At 42.7% G+C, this 19,927-nt stretch overlaps 1 protein-coding gene across 1 annotated transcript in view; it reads left to right on the top strand.

The window, feature by feature from the left end:
- LOC134041723 (gamma-aminobutyric acid receptor subunit rho-2) overlaps positions 1-19,302 on the top strand; it is a 29,004-nt gene extending 9,702 nt beyond the window's left edge. Inside the window, exons 3-9 of the mRNA XM_062488665.1 lie at positions 4,706-4,773; positions 8,817-9,040; positions 12,382-12,464; positions 13,662-13,802; positions 14,032-14,184; positions 14,782-14,978; positions 18,994-19,302. Of these exons, the coding sequence (XP_062344649.1) occupies positions 4,706-4,773; positions 8,817-9,040; positions 12,382-12,464; positions 13,662-13,802; positions 14,032-14,184; positions 14,782-14,978; positions 18,994-19,302 (1,175 nt within the window). The remainder of the gene's footprint in view (positions 1-4,705; positions 4,774-8,816; positions 9,041-12,381; positions 12,465-13,661; positions 13,803-14,031; positions 14,185-14,781; positions 14,979-18,993) is intronic.
- Positions 19,303-19,927: the final 625 nt, after the last annotated feature.

Genomic DNA, 19,927 nt, shown 5'->3' with positions numbered 1-19,927 from the left:
ATAGCTGTATCTTCTTTATTGAGGACCAGCCTAATGCTTTACTTTTATTATATTTGCTCATAGCTGAGTAGCCTAACGTCAGCTGGTCCTTGCTGCCCTTTCTGGGCAGTGCTTTTGCCAGGATGGATGAACAGTGGGGTGAATAAAGCATGAATAGTTCACTGAGTGCTAGTGACAAGGGCTGGAATAGAATTTGCTTCTCTGCTGATGAGCAGCCGTCCGTAAGCTGCAGAGGGACAAAGCCCTGCAGTTACGAGGCAGGTGATGAGCATGTCCTGGTGCTGGCTGCCTGGGAGCTGCCCACACCTAAGAGGTCCCAATCAGATATATATTCATTAAAAAGTAAATATATACACACACACACACAAATACACTGAAAGCTGTTTTGCATCTTGCAGACATGGGATCTCTCACAGATGGTTGCCATCTCTCTAGGTGTGCATGAGATACCTGTCAGTATAGAAATCTCAAACCTATTCCTTTCCAATGTACATATTTTTTTTCTCAGGGCCCTCATCTGCCTCCCTCCTTCAAAGATAAATGAGTGGATGCTATCTCAGAGAGAAACAATGAGCCTTTGAAAGCACTGCCAAAGAGAAAAATTAAGGAGATGTCACAAAGCTTTAGTCTCAGAGCTGAAGTGGAAACTGAGTCCAGGCATCTTCCTTGTAGCACGCTCTTGCCTATCTTCCAAAGCCTGCTCCAGTGTTCAGAAATAAAATCCGTGTTTGTGCCCAGTTCCAGCTGGGAACTGACTCACACTTTGAAGCTTTCATGCTGCTCACTGGTTGGTGTTTTTAGATGTGGAGACACACTGGGATGTAACAGGCTTTAATGTTAGGCTCCTTCTGAAGTCATTCCTGCACGGGACTTGTGGAAATCTCCTGGGTTCCCTGGTGAGGTTAGCCCAAGGCCAGACATCCCATTCAATCTGCGGCAGAGTTTGATGCTCAAACTGGAGATTTTGCAGCACGAAACAAGCCACAAAGTCTTCTTTGTGTCAGAATCAACCCAAAATTCCATGAATCTGACTGATACTTTTCAGAGACAGTAAAGTCTGATCTGAAAAACTGTGCTGGACTGCAGGCTTTGACCAAAGCAGCACTGCTCCCTTTTATCAGCCGTATCCCCAACTTTCACATGGATCCATTTAATTTCCTCTCCAGCAGTGAACATCCTAGAGAGGAGCCTGACCTTTGAGATCTCTCCAGTGTTAACATATTCAAGTCTTTTGTTGCTTATAATTGTCTAGGATGATCCTTCTATATTTCCTCTTTCTGAAAAAAGGTGGCTATCAATAAAATATTGTTTATGACAAAGAAAGACCGGTTGATGAGGGCTTTTTTTGCATGTAATCTAATGCTGTAATCAAAGTCAAATGTTTTACATACCAGTTCAGTTTGTCATATACCATCTGAACTGTTCTTGTTCCTTCACATTCACACCCTCGTCATACTCTGCTCCCTCTCAATACAGAAGGTTTTTTTCTTTTTGCTCATGCCTAGTGGCATTTGATGAAGAATTTGACAGAATGCCCTGAGCCTGTGTGGTCCAGCTGTTCAGTCTACAGAGGGAGAGGATTAAAAAGTTAGCAGTTCCTACTTGACTCCACGGGTTAGTGAGATCAAAGATCTCCTGACATTTCTCCCTGAGTGATCAACAGCCATTTAACTCAATGGTATGTGCTGTAGCCAACATGACCTTCAAGGAAACCCAGGGTTTGTTTCTGTGGTTTAAAAGAGGCCATTTCCAGACAGGGCTTCTGCTTTGCTCCAGAAGCTTCATGCACTTCAATGTTGCTTGCATCAATTACCTCTGCAAAGCTGCATCTTATTTGAAGATTTGTAGAGTGATGGACAGAGTGAGTGTGCAATTATCATTACCACTTATGCTTATTCCTGAGAGCAGGACTTGGTGATCATTTGATTCCTGTCACTACCTCACAGGCAGCAACATTTGCACTGTCCCCACTGGCCCTTCACTCACCTTTCCCTGCTCACTCCAGCTTCTTGTCTAAACCTCCTCCAAAGGGTCTTGGTGTTTCAGTGTATCCTCATTCTTATTTGTGTGCTCTCTCATTGCCTCAGCCCCAGGTGCTGAGTGAGGAGCTGGGAGAAGGAAAAAGCAGTGATACTCCTGCTAATTGTAGTAGGAGTTTGCCCAAAAAGGCAGAGTAAATATTTCTGCTGATAAATTGGTTTTACAGACTCATCTTTACATTTCTGTATTAAGCACTAAACATTTGAGTCCAGTGTTCAAATAATTTCTCCTCCTCTCTATTACAATCACTGTTTTATCATCCTCCAAATTTGTGATTAACTGGTGAAAAGACACCTAATCCAGCCTTGGACCTCTTCTCTCAAGGGCTTTCCAGACCATCCAGCTTAACATGGAACACCCTTTATTTTGGATTTAATAGAGCTTCGTGTCAGCTCTAGACTGAACCTTAGGCTTTGTCCTTGCAATGAGATAGCTGCTGGGTTTTCAGTGCTTGATGCAGGAACATGAGCAAAGAAAAGAACACAGTATTTTATCTTCAAGGGCAGATAGGGAAGGAATAGGAAAGAGGGACAGATACCAGCTTGGCAGTGTTCTTATGTTTATGGGATTGGTTCTTAGTTGTTTGTCGTTGGGGGTTTTTTTGGTTTTTTTAATCTGTGATTAGTTTTCAGAGAAGCGTAGAAATCACAGCAGTAAATACACTTTGCGCGGGTGTTGATTTCCTGAATCGAGGCTAAATTAAGGATTCGTACACAGAGAGTCCCTCTTGCAGTCTGGAAGTTGTGGGGGGATGGCCAGCATGTGTTGGGCACACAGCCCTAGGCTTGTGCTGTTTCTCTGTTGATTGTACTGCACATCAAAATGTCCCTTGTCACCATAGATACAGTGCTTTTTGCTACCTTTTTAAAAAAAGGTTTTAAAAACCCCTCAGACAAACCAAAGCATGTTTTACTGAGCTAGAGAAATGTCATAGAAAAATTCTTTCTCTTGATTGAAAATGATTGCTGGCAATTTTTTTTAAACTATGCAGCACACAGCTGTTTGCCTGAATGAGACATGTAGGTGTTTGTAAGCATCTGGGAGTCATCTCAAAGTGCTGGGTTGGCCCTGTTTGAGCTTCATTGCTGGGGGCAGCAGTCACTTAAACTGGAATTGGTGGTTCTGAGGAGCCTGGTCCTGCTCTACAGGGCTTGTTCAAGGTGCCTCTTCCTAGCACAGCTGCTGACAGACACCGTGGGCATAACAGGCTGGAGCTGTGCATGTGAGGAGGGGACAGTGTCACCATCAGTGTCCTCTGCTGTGATCAGGTGAGGCTGGCTTATCAAAGCTCTGGCAAACCTGCACTGGGGCCGGTCACAGCTTGTCTCATGGGCATGGGGATCAGCTTTTCCCTACTGAGGCTGACTTGGTGCTTTTCTCCTCCAGCAGAGGCAATCATAAGGCTGTGTTCAAAAGCCCTGAAGATGTGTGCAAGTCTGTATGTGCTGCTGCAGGTACAGGAGCAGGATGGATAGCAGCTTGCAGAAGTGTGCTTCTCTCTCAGCAGCATTTCTGCTCTCTGGTTAGACTTGTAGTGTATTCAGAGCTTCAATGTGGTCTCGAGGAAGGTGCTACTCTAACTAAATGTATGTATGCAGCAGGCCCTGCTGTTTGTGGTGCTGCAAATATGAGTCCACAAAGGGATTGTGGTGCATCTTACATCTTATCTGACTGCTAATCAGGTTCAAAATCTAGGAGCTAAAAGTCTTTGCAAATCTCCATGGAGGCCACTGTGGAAAATTAATTTCTGCTGGACAAGTCTCAGACATGTCTGCAGAGATTCTGCTTCCTTTGGCATGGTCTGTCTCACTGACATTGCCCAGGCTGGAGACGGTCTGGACGGAGTGGTTGGTGTGAGCCCTGTGAGACCCACTGCCCCACGTGGAGAGCACCAGGCAGCACTGAATACACCTGGACTGCTCCTCAGCAGTCCCTACTGAACTGCCCTGCTGGGCCGTGCTTGGTGTGCTTGTCTCAGTAGGCACTTATCACCAGAATTTGGGAAAAGCTGCATGGGGGCACACTGTGGGGATCTTGAGTCGCCTGAGCAGGTCCTGGTAATTAATGAGCAGCAGTCTGCAGTGAAGTTTTGTTACAGGGTTTCTAGTAATAGAGGAGTGTGCATTCATTATGGCATGTTTTCTGCTTATTTACTCTTTGTGAACTCTCTGGCTGCTAGTTTTAAAACTACTGTGGAAAACTAGCAATGTCATCAGTGAGTAATATGAATCAAGATAGTGATGAGCTCTTGAGAGATTAATGTGACTTGCCTTGTTGGTAAAAAATGAGAAACCTCCAAGGAAGAGCTCATTGCTTGGCATGTCTTCATCTCAGTCTCTGTCCTTGGGGCTAAATTTGTTCATAAAATTTAAGATGGGATGGCTCAAGTTTTAAAAACATAGGCAAATGTTTCATCCAAACTCTGGATTAACTGGCAAAGTGACAACATTGTAGCATATGCCCATGGGGAATATAATTCAATGTCTCAAAAGGGTCCTTACATGGTTATTCACTAACTCTTTCCCCATCCCCCTCCTGATGAACCATTGACAGAAATGTACAACATAAGCTCAGAAATGTTTGCATGTCACATTAGAAGTGCTAATTAAATGCAGATGATGTGAAAGAACATTTATGTACATATCTAAATCTCATTCTCTTTCAGGCCCTGCGATTCCTGTTGGGGTGGATGTGCAAGTTGAAAGCTTGGACAGTATTTCTGAGGTTGACATGGTACGTAATCCTCTTCTAAGCCTCAGTTACTTCTAGTCATAAAAAGACCTTCTGGCTTGAAACCTGTGGGCTTGTCATCATTGGTCAGATGAAAGTAATAGCAGCATCTCTGAAATTCAAAGAGGCTGATAATCAGAATGAAAGGCTTGATAAAACCAGATGATCAAAGTCTTACCTCTCTACCTCCTGATAAAGATTAAAGGCGTGAACAGAAAAGGGACCTTGAATGGGGGAATAATCAGTGCTGTGAAAGATCTATCACAACTAAAAACAAGCATAAGCAGCTGCATATGGAGGTTTGAAGCTATATGGTAAAATTCACATAAGCTGTGCTTGCTGCAGGGGTTTTCTTCCTTAGGGAACCATTCAATTCACATGAGTGCTCACACATGCTTTACTGTTTGGTTTTGGGTTGTTTCACAGTGATTTCTTTTTAAAATTGTAGTTAATGGAATAAAAACTCTTGAAAGAGAAGTGGAAAGGGAAAAATAGAAGAAAAGAAGAAGCTTCTGGGCTCCTTCCTCTTTCTGCCATTTCCTCCCTGTCCTTGTGCACCTTTTGTGGTCTAGACAAAACATAAAGACGAAGGAAGAGCTTTAGGTTTAGTGTTTTTTGATATGGTGCAATTATGTCTGCATGCCATTTTGGAGAGGTTGGTTTAGATGACCTTTGAAGGTGCTTTCCAACCCAAACTATTCTATGTTCTGTGATTAAAAGCAGGCAGCTTGCCTGCCTGGATATTGAAAGAGAGGATATGGGGGTACACATGCAGTGAGGTGTATGGGAGGGAGCTGTCCGCACAGGAAATGGCTACCAGGAGGAGAACTGGGGTTCTAATAGATCAAGATGATATCAGAGCAGCAAAAAGGACTAATTAGTGCAAGTAAATAACTCACAATGCTTTCTGTCAGGATTCAACAAAAATCTTGCCTGTCAGAAGTCTTTGAGGTCTGTTCTCTCCTTTGGCTGTTGGTAGTTCCTGTTTTCCCAGCTCATGACAAGTACTTTCTACAGCAGTTGCTGACATATATTTGGGGGAGAGGAATGTTCTCCCAGGTCAGTCTGAGTTGTGTTGGTGTGTTTTTCCAACAGACTGTCCCAGCATGGGTGTTTGCAGGGAGGAGAGTGGGCAGTCAGCTCTCTGCATGGCCAGGGGACCAGTGCTGGCTGTGCCTGCAGCAGGGTGTCCTCCTTGTCTCCCTGCTGCAGGCAGGGCAGAGCTGCAGGCAGGGCTTGTTTCAAACTGCTCTGAAGTGGCCCTGAAATTCAGGTACCCTGGGCTGGCCAGTCCTTGCCTATCACTGCTTGAGCAGGTACCTGGTGCCCCAAAGAAGGACCAGACTGAAGCACTACCAGCTGCAACCCACTGTGTCTGCAAGACTGTGCATGACACTGAGAGTAGCCAGGGGCTGTTTAATGTGTGTGAGTTTAAAACCAGTGCCTGTCTGGTTGATGTGGATGGGCTGCTTTTGTGTGCAGTGGGAGGACACACTCTTGAGCTGCCTGGAGCAGGGAACAAATATGAAATATGCTTCCAAAATTGAGGTACTTTTGTAGACTCATTGGCTATGCCTCTGGCAGGTACTATCATTCTCCCAATTTGCTGTAAAACCTTGTTTTCCAAGGGGCTTTCCTATTCATGGGTGCAGAAATAAACCCCTTTTCTTGCTTGTAGTGTGTGTGCTGGTCAGAAAGGAGCACGCAGTCAGTAGACTGCCTCTTCTGAATCATGCCATGAAAAAACCTCCTTAACTTGGATTTTATACTTAGAAGCTGTTGTCGGCTGCCACTTTGTCTGTGTGTTTGCAGAATTTGGTGCACCATGTTGGCCATTGGAGAGAGAGGAATGTTGGCCATTGCAGAGGCCACTGTGTTGGCTGTTTGGAGAGAGAAAGGGGCTGAAGATGAAAGATGAGAAGCTCCTGTCTGGTAGGACAGGGAAAGGGGTGGCCTGGAAAGCAGTGAATTTCTTCCTGTGCTGTGCCTTCAGACAGTCTCTTCCCCCCCTGTACAGTGGCTGTAAGCAATGCTGAAGGTGCCTGGCTGATGGTTCCTGCTCCCCTGTGCTCTGATGATGGAGCTGCCCAAAGGCATTTTGCAGCCACAGCCTCAGGCTGCCTGGTTGTCCTGGTTTTGGCTAGGACAGAGCTAATTTTGTTACTAGTAGCTGGTACAGTGCTGATTTTGAATTAACATGAGAATGACACTGATAACACAGTGTTTTGGTTGTGGCTCAGCAGTGCTTACCTTGAGTCAAGGGCTTTTCAGTGCCTCCTGCTTTGCCAGTGAGGAGGGGCACAAGAAGCCAGGAGGGAGCATGTCCAGGACAGCTGACCTGAACTGGCCAAAGAGATATTCCACCCTACAGAACATCCTGCCCAGTGTATAAACTAGGGGGAGTTGGCTGGGAGGGACCGATCACTGCTGGAGGACAGGCTGGGCATCTGTCAGCAACCCTATTGTGCATCACTTGTTTTTCTGGAGTTTTGCCCCCCTCTCTCTTTTCATCTTCCTTTTCATTAGTCTTCTTATTTCTATTTATTTCATTTATTAAACTGTTTTTATCTCAACCCAACTCCTTCTGAGTCTACTCCCCATCCCATTGGCTAGAGTTGGTGGGAGAGAGGAGTGAGCAAGTGTCTGTGTTGTACTGAACTGCTGGCTGGAGTTAAACCATGAGAATGGTTCTCCTTTCCTGGAGCACCATGTCCCTCTATCTCATGCCATGGCCAGGCAACTGGTAATCCTGAATAGCCAGGCACTTCTTTACTCCTTTTTTGAGTTCTACCATAACTTGCACTGACTCCTAAGATGGCAGAAATTGTGCCTTTTCCTTGGTTTCCTTTTTCCCACCTCTAGTCAAACTCATGAGCTTGATGTCTGGGCCCTGAAGCTGACTCTTCTAGCTGGGTTACAGCCTAAGCTCTGCCAGTGGCTGTAGTTGCTGGAAGTGTTTCTTTGAGACTATAGATGTAAGGGGAAGGTGGTCAGTGTCTAGCAGGGAACAGGAGCTGGCAGCATCCCTGGGATGAGCAGTGAAGGAGCCTGGGACCAGTTTTATAAGGTGGGGACCTGCAGGTGGGTGAGCAGAAGTGTCCCCCTGGCCAGTTTCTGCCATGGTCAGAGAGGAAGCTGTCTGTGCCAGGCAGCAAGGTGAGGACTGGCACTAGAGCCTTCTTTCACAAATTAATGAGAAACCTACTGGCAATGCAAGACAGTTGCAAGACAGCTCTTTGAAGCAGAGTCAGGGTGACTGTCACTGTCACTGTCACCAAACTGGTTGGTTGTGGCAAATTTAAGGAAGTGGTTGCCACATGGTTAGGGAGCGACCCTGGCCTGTGTTGCTGCCTGCTCAGGCTTGGCAGCTGCAGCCCCCATAATCACTTGATTAATTTGGAATATAAAGAAAATAAGTGTATTTGATCTGTCGGTGTGAGAGTAGATTCAGCTCTAAAGGCAGAAGCTGCTATCTTGATGTTGGGCTCAACAAAGAGAGGTTTCCCTTTATGTGACTGAAGCTCCTGCCCCATCAACAAGCCCAAAAGGGAACTTTATTTACACACTTAAATGGTGGGAAGCACAGTTCCCTCACTTGGTTGCTGTTTACAACAATTTAGTCCTTTTGGGGGTGAATTGCTTAGTGTTTAGCCTGACCATTCAGCCTAGACTGAAAGCTAACTTTCAGTTTTTCCTCTTGATCATCCTATTGCCACCATAGTCCTGTAAGATAATTTTGCCAGAATTGAAGGATCATTTCTGCAGGGCATTGCTTCTCATGGGACATATTTACAACCCATTTGCGACTGAACATTACTGGGCACTGTATTAAATTCATTAGTTGGCTATGCTTTGTTATGGCTGAAATGATTTTGTCAGGAAATTCTACTGACAGAGAGCACTGACCTAGGAAAGAATCAGGATTTGAGAGTGGAGAGATCTTGTCTTTCTGGTGCGTGAGCTTTCTTTCTGTTGTGTCCTAGTTGTAGAGTGCAGCACTGACAGACCTTTCTTCATTTTTTTTCGTCCTTTTCCCTTTTGTGAAGGATTTCACTATGACCTTGTACTTAAGGCACTACTGGAAGGACGAGCGCCTCTCATTTCCCAGCACCAACAACAAGAGCATGACCTTTGATGGCAGGCTGGTGAAGAAGATCTGGGTCCCTGATGTCTTCTTTGTGCATTCCAAGAGGTCCTTCATCCATGATACTACCACAGACAACATCATGCTGCGAGTGTTCCCTGATGGGCATGTCCTCTACAGCATGAGGTAGGGAGCAGCCCTGCTTCCCCTGAGCATCCCCTGGGGCTTTGCTGCCAGTTTTGCTCTAGGTTTGACTAGGTGATCACCAGGATTGCTACTGCCAAATCTGCTACTCCTGCTGCTGATGCAGAGCCCTGTTTCCAGAATGTCCAGTACAAAATGCTTTGCAGGGAACTCTGAAAAACCATGCTGTGGGCAATAACAGGATAATCTCCTCCTGGGGGAAGCATGCCCCCAACTCTTTGCAGTCAGTGGAAGGCTTAGTCAAACAGGAATGTTCATCCCAGGGTCAGTGTGTGATTAAACTGGAAGCTGCTGATATACCAGATGGTGACCTCTATAATTATCCTATTTTCCTTCTTGTTTGTCTAGAATTTTTTTTTTTTTTGGTGCTTTCTGGTTGATGTAAATGTTTAAGTTTATTGAAGCCGAAATGGCAGTATTAAAGACCTCCTGGTTTTCTTGTAGATTTGTTGGCTGGAAAAATCCTGAGAGATGCCTGTCATGACCTGGAGGGTTATCCATCCTGCAGGTGTACACAGATTGTGTCTGTGGGTTTGCAGGATTCTGTAATACACAAGGACATGGAGGCTTAATCCTCTAAACTTCTCTACCTTATTACAGATTATCAAAAATACCACAAAAAATCACCACTAGCAAGTAAACTACTTGCTAACATCACCACTGGCAACTATACCCATGATTAATAGAGTGATTATATATCCATATTACCCTATTACAAATTACTATCAGCAATCCATACTTGAGCATCCATCAATCATGTGGCAACAGCCAATAACTATCCAGGGTATTAACTGTTATAGGTTCCTTTATATTGGTGGAGCAACTCGTCCACAACATACCCTCAGGTACACTTAGGACAGGTTGTTTGTGTGGGTGCACAGTACTGGTATCAAGAGGTATCACCCTCAAGCAATCCAAGTCATCCAACACATGGAAGGACAACATGAAACAGCCTATAAAGTGGGCTCAGAGGAGACCAGTGAGACAGCAGAGTCTCATTTCAGAGATGCTCTGAGTCGTAGGGTGTGGAGTCAGCCAGGTGTCCTTGGTGGGTGTCCAAGAGCTGGTAGAAAGTTCATGCACTGAATTCAACTTTCTGAGGAACAGAAAAGTATGTGCAGCATGGAAAGGTCTCAGAAGAAGGCTTCATTTTGGATAAAAATTATGGCCTCCTTATATCCAGAGAGATAAGAAGGTGTAGGTTGCCACCACTTTGAACAGGCAATAGATGCTGGTAATTTTTCTTTTTCACCTGTGACAGCCAATAGATATTGATGTTTTATGTTCTCTCAGACCTTTTTTTATTTTCAGGAACATTTCCTGTCTTTGCTGATAATAAAATGCCACTTAAATAACTTTTTTTTTTTTTTTGGCAGTTATTGATGGTATTTCAGGATGTCTCCAGTTTCTAGGTACCTTATGTGCATGTCAAAGAGGTCAGCTGTGCTTCTCAAGGATTTGTCTTTTTCCCAGGCTGGGAAGCCGTTCTCTGCCCATATTTTTCATCAGGCAGGTCTTTTGTTCAGTAGTCTCCCCTTCTAACCAGGCCACCATTATGGCTGCTCATATTAGCATCCCAGCAGATTTAATTTCATACAGAAGAATGAAAAAAGAGAAACACAGAAAAATACACTGCCAGAGGAGAAAAGCTCAAGAGCCCAAAAAATGGGTAATTCCTCCTGTCAGTTTATGGTGACCTTTGAATATTTAATAGCCAAGGATTTCTGTTCTAGGATCTTTCTGGAACTTATTCGCTTCAGCTATGGTAAAATGTTTTTCAAAAACTTGGGAAGATTTTCTACTAAGTTTATTTCTGTAATCTGTCAAGGAGGTGATGTGACTTTTTAACATTATCCACATGAGAGAAGTCTGTTGGTTAACTACAGCTGATTGCTCAAGAGTTAAATTGATAAATTGATACATAAAATCAAAGGGAGAAAGAAAATCTCCATGGCATTTGGGCCTGGTGGTGTTTAGAACACTGAGAACAATATCCAGCTGAAAAAGCAGAGGTGTCCAGTGGTGTTGGGAATGTCCGCAGATATCTTGGGATGTCTGCATGGGATTGGCACTGGACTGGGAACAATTCATTCCTGTTTTGGGCCTTGGGCCCTCAAAGCCACCACTGCACAGTATGATATTGAGGAATATCATATTGATGAGCCAAGTTTCTGTTCTGCCCCTGACTAACAAATTGTTATTGACCACAGGTTGTGCCACAGTTCAGGTGATGCCAAGGAAAGAAAATAACACATTTCAATGAGACTGAGTTATACAATGCTTAAATGCTGCACTCAGTTAGGGGAGGTCATTGCTACAGGTACCTTCTGGAACACATCCCCAAAACCATTCTTTTAATTTTGCTCAAATGGCAAAATTTTGCTCTAGTTTATAATCAAAATGAACAGCGTGTGCCTTTCAGGGATGATGACTGCATAGGTCAGAGTAGGATTTGGATCACAATCCCTGGAACAGAGGAAAAGTTGTTTATCAACATCTGCAATGAATCTAGAAAATGGTCACAGCCAACGTAAGTTGGACTCTGAAACGATGAGTCACAGCTGATTTGCCCCCCCTAAATCAGGAGTTCCACTGCAAATCCATCTCCAAGAGAAAGTTCACTGACCCACTGAAAAATTTCTTATGTAACTTTGTGCACAACTGGACTAGTTTAAAAACTGGAGCTGTGATTGCTGCAGCTTTTTACCTAAAACAAAAACTTAACAGAAGCAAGTCTCGCTTGCTGAAAACCAGCTGCACCTGTTTTACAACCCCTGCCCCAGAAATACACCCCTCAGATTAAAAGGGTTATTGAGAGCTGTAAGAAACTGCTTTTGCCATAATAAAAATGTAATGAAGGAATTCTGTGGCTTGCAATAAGGATGATCATATTCCTCAGGCTCGGGTCATTCTGGGGGTGACTATGGGGAGAACTGAGCAATGGGGAAAATGTGGAAACCTTAATTAAACTGCACATAAGGGAATATTCAAATATAAATGGTGAAGTTACTTTACATTGTAGTCTTGTAGGCAAATAATGGGGTATAAAGCACAGTGGAAATATCTGTACTGACATTAGTATAACAGTAACATCCAAGTTAGTGCTTTAGTTCCTTGATAGATATTGAAATTACATTTTTCTTTGGAGTTTCTGTGTATAACTTCTAGCTTGAACATGGAGATTCGGTGGGCATTTTCCTGTGGATTTTTTGCTAACATCATGGAATATTTTTGGCTTAGAATATGCAGAATAATTATCTGCGATAACATTCTTTCTTGATTGCTCCTCACAGAAACCAGCTTTTCTCATTTTTGATTTCTAGGGTCACAGTGACAGCAATGTGCAACATGGACTTCAGCCACTTCCCCCTGGACTCTCAGACATGTTCTCTGGAGCTGGAAAGCTGTATGTTGTATCCATGTTTCTAGCTACATGTGCTCTATGGCTGGCTGCACAAACACGTCAGAGGACACATTTCAGAATACTGTCTGTTTTAGAGCCTGAAAAAATAGTTCATCAGAGTTAACAGGAGTCCTATTGACTCAGCAGAATTGTGTATCTAGTCCTGTGCTACAAGACCAGAATTTGCAAGGCAAATAGCCTATGACATAATCCTGATTCTGCAGACACTGATCTGGGCTCAGCTTCTTTGGTGGAGAATGTAATGTGGACAGTAAGATGTTTTGTAGACTTTCTCCAGTGTATGGCAAGACTAACACCTGGTTGTTTTGAGGTCCTCCCAGCTATTAACTGAATGCTCCTCTGCAAAAAAAAACAGAATCAGAATCAGAGGGTAATTTTCATTGACCTTGAGGTCAGCTGCTCCAATACTCTGCTGAGAGCAGGGAGTTCTTCATAATGGGTTGCTTGGGGCTTGAGCAAGATAATTCAGGCTCCACAACTTTCCTTTGTACATGCTCAAATATTTGAAAGCCCTGATCCTGAAATTGTTTCCTTTTACCTTCTTTGGAACAGTCCTCTGCTGAGACCCACATCCCTTGCCTCTTGTCCTTTCATTCTCCATTTTGTCAAAATGTCTGGGAAAAGGCTGCTGCCAACTTCTCCATGAGGATCAGCAGGGCAGCAGCTGGATCCAACCACAGACTCCTCCCAGCTGAACAAGCCCTGGTCCCCCAGCCTCTTGTCCCTAAACCTTGTGCTCTTGTCCCTGATGATCTTGATAACCCTCTCATTCCCCGTTCCTGTTACTTAGTGCACAAATCCTGTACATTTTTAATTTACACTTTTAACGTTTTTCTGGGCCTTTGCTTCGCACCTGTCCCTTTTGCTTTTATCATTCTAAGATAGTTTGACGTGTCCATGCTTCCTTCTTCCTCTAAATTAAGGTATTTTACCTGTGATTATTTCCTGAGCTATTATCTATTTTTAGTCTGGGATGTTCAGAAGAGTGCCATTCTAATTGTCGTTTCAATGTGAAGTAAAAAGAGGATTTGTTTTCTTGAATCTTGAATCTGGATTTTTGTTGTTGTCACAGTATATTATATGACAAGATCTTTTGAACTCCCTTGCTGTCGGATGTAATAACTTTTGTTGAACCTCTAAGCTAAAGTCACATCACATTTTATTTCTTCTTTCCCTAAGATGCTTACACTGATGAAGATCTGATGCTGTATTGGAAAAATGGGAATGAATCTCTGAAAACTGATGAAAAAATTTCTTTGTCTCAGTTTTTGATACAAAAATTCCACACCACATCAAGACTGGCTTTCTACAGTAGCACAGGTACTGACCTTTTCTGATGTCACACTACTGCTAAACCTAATACTGTATTAACTGCTTTTGAGCAGCTCTTGGTATTATGTCACTGAAGTGTAGTCTCCACAGTCTGCTTGAAAGCTCATTTTCTTGTTTTACTAGTCTTAGAAATAAAAGAACCAAAGAAAGATCTTGTCTCTCTGAACCCACTGTCCAGGCTGTTCTCACTGATTCTGTCTTTCCTCCTCTCTCAAAGGTTGGTACAATCGTCTCTATATAAACTTCACTTTACGCCGACACATCTTCTTCTTCCTGCTCCAAACCTACTTCCCTGCCACTCTCATGGTCATGTTGTCCTGGGTGTCCTTCTGGATCGACCGACGAGCAGTTCCTGCCAGAGTCTCTTTGGGTGAGAACTGCAACAAGGCATGGCTGTGTGAAAAGCTTTGAATGTAAAGGTTTTGGCAGGAAAGGGAACTGTTCCTTTTAATGGTTAAAGATACTGTGCATGCAAATGGTGGTTTTATCTGATAATTAATATAATGTATAACTTGCACTCTGTCTTAAGTCCTTCATTATTTAGCAGTCTTCCTCACTTATATGTAGCTCAGGACAGAAAGCACTGTGGTCTTTAAAATGAAGCTGTAATAGAGAATGGTACAGCCAGGAAACAGGAGTCCTTGTCACCACTTAGGGTTAGGTGTGTAAAAATATGTTTTAGCAGTACTGTGTTTAAACCATGGAGTTTAAGGAGGAAGTTAAGTGCTGTTTGTTAAATGCAAAATGTTGACTGCTCCATTGGTTCTCAAAACTCAACCCATCATGAGCACAGAAATGTAGGCAGGGGAACAATTCTGCATTACCAGAAGAGATACTTTACACACATTTATTTCATACTTAACATCTTTTAGAGCATCATGTAGACCATAACTTCTGTTTTTCTAGAGACAGAAAACCTTATGGACTGCATCAGTCAATAACATTTCTTTCTCTTGGCTCTTTCCAGGGATAACCACCGTGCTGACCATGTCCACAATCATCACTGGGGTGAATGCCTCCATGCCTCGTGTTTCCTACATCAAAGCAGTGGACATTTACCTGTGGGTCAGTTTTGTGTTTGTCTTCCTCTCGGTGTTGGAATATGCAGCTGTGAATTACCTGACAACAGTGCAAGAGCGGAAGGAGAGGAAACTGCGGGACAAGGTGAGAAACACTTTTGTCATCCACTTATTCCTTTTTTGCCCTTACAGCCAACCTGGTCTTTATATTGACTGTCAGTTAATGGGAAAACATTGACAACCATGTATGTAGTTGGGTCTGCTTAGAACGTTCCACCTCAGGCTGAATTGCTAACACAGAAAAATAGGATTTGATCTTATGGATCTTCATAGAAACATCAGGGAAGAGAGTGTGATCTGAACTGGGAAAGAGTGCAACCTGGAAATGTGAGGGAATGGCAAGAGGAAAATGTATAAAATCTGATGGTTAGCCATGATTCTCGTTTAGTAAACTAAAGGTGTTATTTGGTGCAAATTAGTCTCCTGTCTCTGTAGGCAACTTTACTCTGGAAGCTGGATTTAATGGATGTTATAGTGGAGGTGCTCCCCATCACCAAGCACAAACAACAGTCAGCCAAGTTTATGTTTGTACTTCTTAATGTGCTATGACAGGTCTTATCCTGCATCCCTGGAGTGTTTCAAGACCTGATACATTATGAGCATCTTGGCCCTGCTATGAACAGGGCATAGGGCTAGAGATGCCCTGATGTCCTTTCCAGCCTGAGGTATCTTAGAGACTTGTAGGCCCTTCTTTGTGATTAAACAAAGCACCATTGCCTTTTGAACACTAAAGCTTGGGATCAAAATTTTTTCAGTCCCCATACACCCAGGGCATCACCATGATTTACAGTTTCTGTCTTTCCAGTAGGAACTGACTGTGTTTGTCTACTGGTAATACTGGTAACATACTGTCTTTGACTCCTGGAGAAATTTGTATAAGTTTGTTGGAAATGCCAATGCAGACATCATCTTTCGTACAATATAAGCATGTTATTTCCCTCTATGAACTATTATTTTTGTTTTGCATTCCTTCTCTTGCCCTTCCTTTTCTCCCTGTGAATGCCTTGAAGAGCAGCAAAGCCCCATAAAAGCCCAGCACCTTTCTCAGTTGGCATACCATAAAAAAATGTAATTAGGTATATTTTAAAAAGTAATTGGATAAATTCACCAGACTTGTGTGATGAAATTTTACCTCTCTTCAAGGCCTTCTCAATACCATTATGATTCTGGAAAGCTGCTTGAACAGGTTCTTAATTTATCTATGCCACTCCCAGTCCCCACCTGGGGCCCAGCAGTTCTCTGCAACACAAGGGAAAGATGCTCTGTGCAAGCACAGAGACTCCAGTGTGTCTGATGGATGCATGTGATGCATGATGCATGTCAGCTTGCTGCATGTGAGCAGTGGACTTGAGCATGCTATGTCCAAAGAATATGGCATCTTGGCAAGTCATGGGAAATAACAAGAAACATCCTTGCTAACTTTGACTTGCCTAGAACAAATCTGTATCTTTTTTTTTTAAGATGAAAACTCATCTCCTTTATTTTTAACTGTACTGGGGAGATGAAATGAACTTAGGAGGATTTGTTAATTTTCTGCTAAGTTTTATGGAATGTTTTGCCACCTCCAGTGATGGTGTAGCTTGTTATTTATATCATAAATCTGCCCTTTATTGAGTTTTGTACATTGAATTCTATATTCAGTAAATGCCTTTTTACTACCCAAGGGAAAACACCCAGTCTTCAATGTGTGACAGTATTATTCTTTAGAAGGGGAAATGGGAACAGAGATAATAAATAGCATTATTTGAGGAAGAAGCTCTTGAAGAAGCAGAAGAGGCATTTCTCACAGTAAATGTAGATCTTGTCAGCCAGTGCTGCTTCCCTAAGAAAGACTCCAGAAGTTCTGGTATGAACATGTAAGACTGCCCAGAAGAGAGCTCTACGTTATGTCTGCATTAAGAGATTAAATGTGCGAGGGACAAAGACATGCAGTATCTAAAACTAAACCTTCTCTTCCTTAAGATTACAGGAGCTGCTGTGAAATGCCTTTGGCAAAAGGTCTGTGGCCACATGCTTATTCCCAGCCCTGGGAACTTTTCAGTGGTTGCTGAGCTGAGGGAGGCCAGAGAGCTTTCTGACACTTTAATAGTGCTGTCAGCTGCATTCCCATGTCCAAGGAGACTCTTTGGCAGTCTTTGAATTGTTATTGTAGACATAGAGTCAAAGTCCTGCAGGGTGACATTAAGTAGTGCACCTCTGCACGTACGTGCCTGGGTGAGGATGAGTGTAATTTTAGGTTCTGTGGAGCTGGGTTTCTAGCACGTCAGGCTCTCTTGTCCACTGAGGTGTCTGTCATCATACGTGCGTGAAGCCATGGGAACTGTAGTCTGACCTGGGGGCTGACAGTAAATCTGCAGAACTGCTTTCTCTTCTGAGTCCTGCAGCAATTAGCTTGTTATTGAAACTGCTGTCCCTCACACCCAGCCACCATCCCCTGTCAGCTCATGATGGAGAACCTGATGTGTAATTCTCCCCCGTGGCTTTTTTTAAAATTGTTTGGTATTATTCTGGTTTGATCTGGCATAGAGATAGTTTATTTTAAGTGGCTGTGTTTTGAATTCAGCATGAGAATAATGTTGTAACACACTGATGTTGCTGCTAAATTGTGTTTATCCTGCATCAAGGATGTTTTTGTGTCTCATGCTCTGCCAGAGAGGAGGTAAACAAAAAAAAGTAGGGAGGGAACATGACCAGGACATGTGACCCAAATGAGCCAAAGGGATATGCCACACCATAGAACACATTTCAATTATTAAACCAGTCTTATCTCAATCTACAAGTTTTACATTTTATTCTTTTCCACGACACTCCAGAGTTGAGGGGGGAAGGTGTGTTGAGTGAGTGACTGCACGATGCTTATTTGTCAGCTGGGGTTAAGTCCCTTTTGGGGAGCTGGACTCTGGTTTTGTTCTGTTTTGTTTTGGCTTTGTTAGTTTTGGGGTGTGGGTTTTTCAAAGTGTGCTTGTTTAGAATAAAATACATCTTAAAATGCAATTGATGTTCAGTTGTCCTCATAGAGTACTCAAAAAAAGTAAAGTAAGCAGTCTACTAACTTGTCATGTGTTTCTGAACATAACCTGCTGATACCAAATCTTTTGGTTCTACCAAGAACACAGAAAACAATCCTTAAGTTGATTTTAAGGTTTTCAGTGAGCAATGTGATCTGTTTAAATAATTTGAAGGAAAACCTTGACTGCAGGGTTTTCCAATAGCGTCCTGAATATTACACAATGATGTTATATACATTTTTACATATATGTATTCAGATATATACATTTGTTTTAGCTGAACATATCCTTGAAAACACGTTATTGGAAAACCCACACATCAAATACCCCACATTGATAGAGTATGATTGGGTAAGGAAATTGATCTGTGGGAAATCTGAGACAGGAACTCCCAGCAGAAACATTTTGAAGTCCATTTTCATTGCATGCAAACACATAATCCATATTGCTGGGACAGGAAAACTGAAGGTTTTGAATGGTCGAAGACTGCATATCCTATTCAAAATTCTGTCTGTATGCACTGGATTTTTTTAGCCTTGTGGGATGCATGAAGGTGCTGTTGAAGTCAATACAAGTTTTGCTATTAGCTCCAACAGAGCTGGGATTTTACATTATGCTTTTAGCTGGTCCTCTGCTTGGTTTAAAATCAGATTTATGAAGAAAACGTGCATCTGTAAAACCAGAACTTGGCCCTTTTCTTCCCATGACATCTACTGGATAAGCCATTTCCACAGATTAAACTGCATCTTGTCCATGAATATTTATAAACACAAAGAATGAATAATAAGGAATCTCAAGACGGTAAGGCTGAACAACAGATAGCTAAGAAAACCTTTTGCTTAGACTATATGTTTGCTAAAGCATTTTTTTAATCTTTTCTCCCAAGCAGTGGAGATAAACCTTGTTTCTTCCTTTTTTAAAACAAACAAACAAACAAAAAAAGAGACCTTTTTGTTCAAAGAAAAACTTAAAATTTCTCAATCAAAATTTTGGATTCAGCTGTTTGCAAGCTGTCTGTTAATAAAAAGGCATAATTTCCATTGCTCTCATGTTTTTCCAATACTCAGCTATATTTCTTTTTTATGTCCCTAGTTTCCGTGTTCATGTGGAATACCTCACTCAAAAACTATGATGCTGGATGGAAACTACAGTGAATCTGATGCCAACAGCCTGGCAGGGTATACAAGAAACCAGATGGTACCAGAAGAAGAAAAACCAGAAAAGATGATTGTACATTTAGCTGTGAGCAATGAATCTAATTCATCAAGGAAGAGAGGCCTGAAGGGCCATGTGGGCTTGCGCATCATCCAGAACACTCATGCAATTGATAAATATTCAAGATTGATATTCCCAGGCACCTATATATTTTTTAATTTGATATATTGGTCAGTCTTTAGCTAAGCATGCTGGCACAACAGTGACTGAATCGGAAGACATCTACAAAATGCTCTTTTGTTGGTACTTTGTTTTGTCTAATCTGGACACAGAGCTAGAAACCTGATTATTTTATTGCTTTTTTGAAGGAAAAATGGGAGGACACATTCACCAGGAGACAATTCCATGTGCAGGCCTCATGGAGGATCCTGCTGTGCTGGTTGGGTTCTAGCCCACCCCCTTGCTTCCATGTGCTTTATGACATGCCATTTCTCATACTTGAAAATATGTGTCCACCACACACCCAAAGGGTGCTGGATGCTAATTTGGGGCTGGCTACGCTGATGGTGCCTGCTGTGCAATGGACAACCAAAGACAGTGCTCATGGGAGCTGTGAGGAATTAAATAAATGCAGCTGGTGTGGGGAGGTATGGACAGTGCTTCTCCTGTTGAGAAAATTCTTTAGTTTTTTCTTTGGCATATAAACATAACTTTTTTCCCATTGTTTTGTGAAGAACTCCTCCTTTAAGGGTAGAGATTCTGCTTTCTGTCTGGATAGGACCTTCACCAGTACCATTAGGACATCTGGCTGGCCAGGATCAGCTGGGCTGGTTACAGAGCACAGGTGGTATGTTTGAGTCAGAGGGGGTTT

Source organism: Cinclus cinclus, chromosome 3 (assembly GCF_963662255.1).
Source record: "Cinclus cinclus chromosome 3, bCinCin1.1, whole genome shotgun sequence".
Classification (NCBI taxonomy): Eukaryota; Metazoa; Chordata; class Aves; order Passeriformes; family Cinclidae; genus Cinclus; species Cinclus cinclus.
The sequence above is the reverse complement of the archived record's forward strand: the minus strand, read 5'-3'. Positions and strand labels throughout refer to the sequence as shown.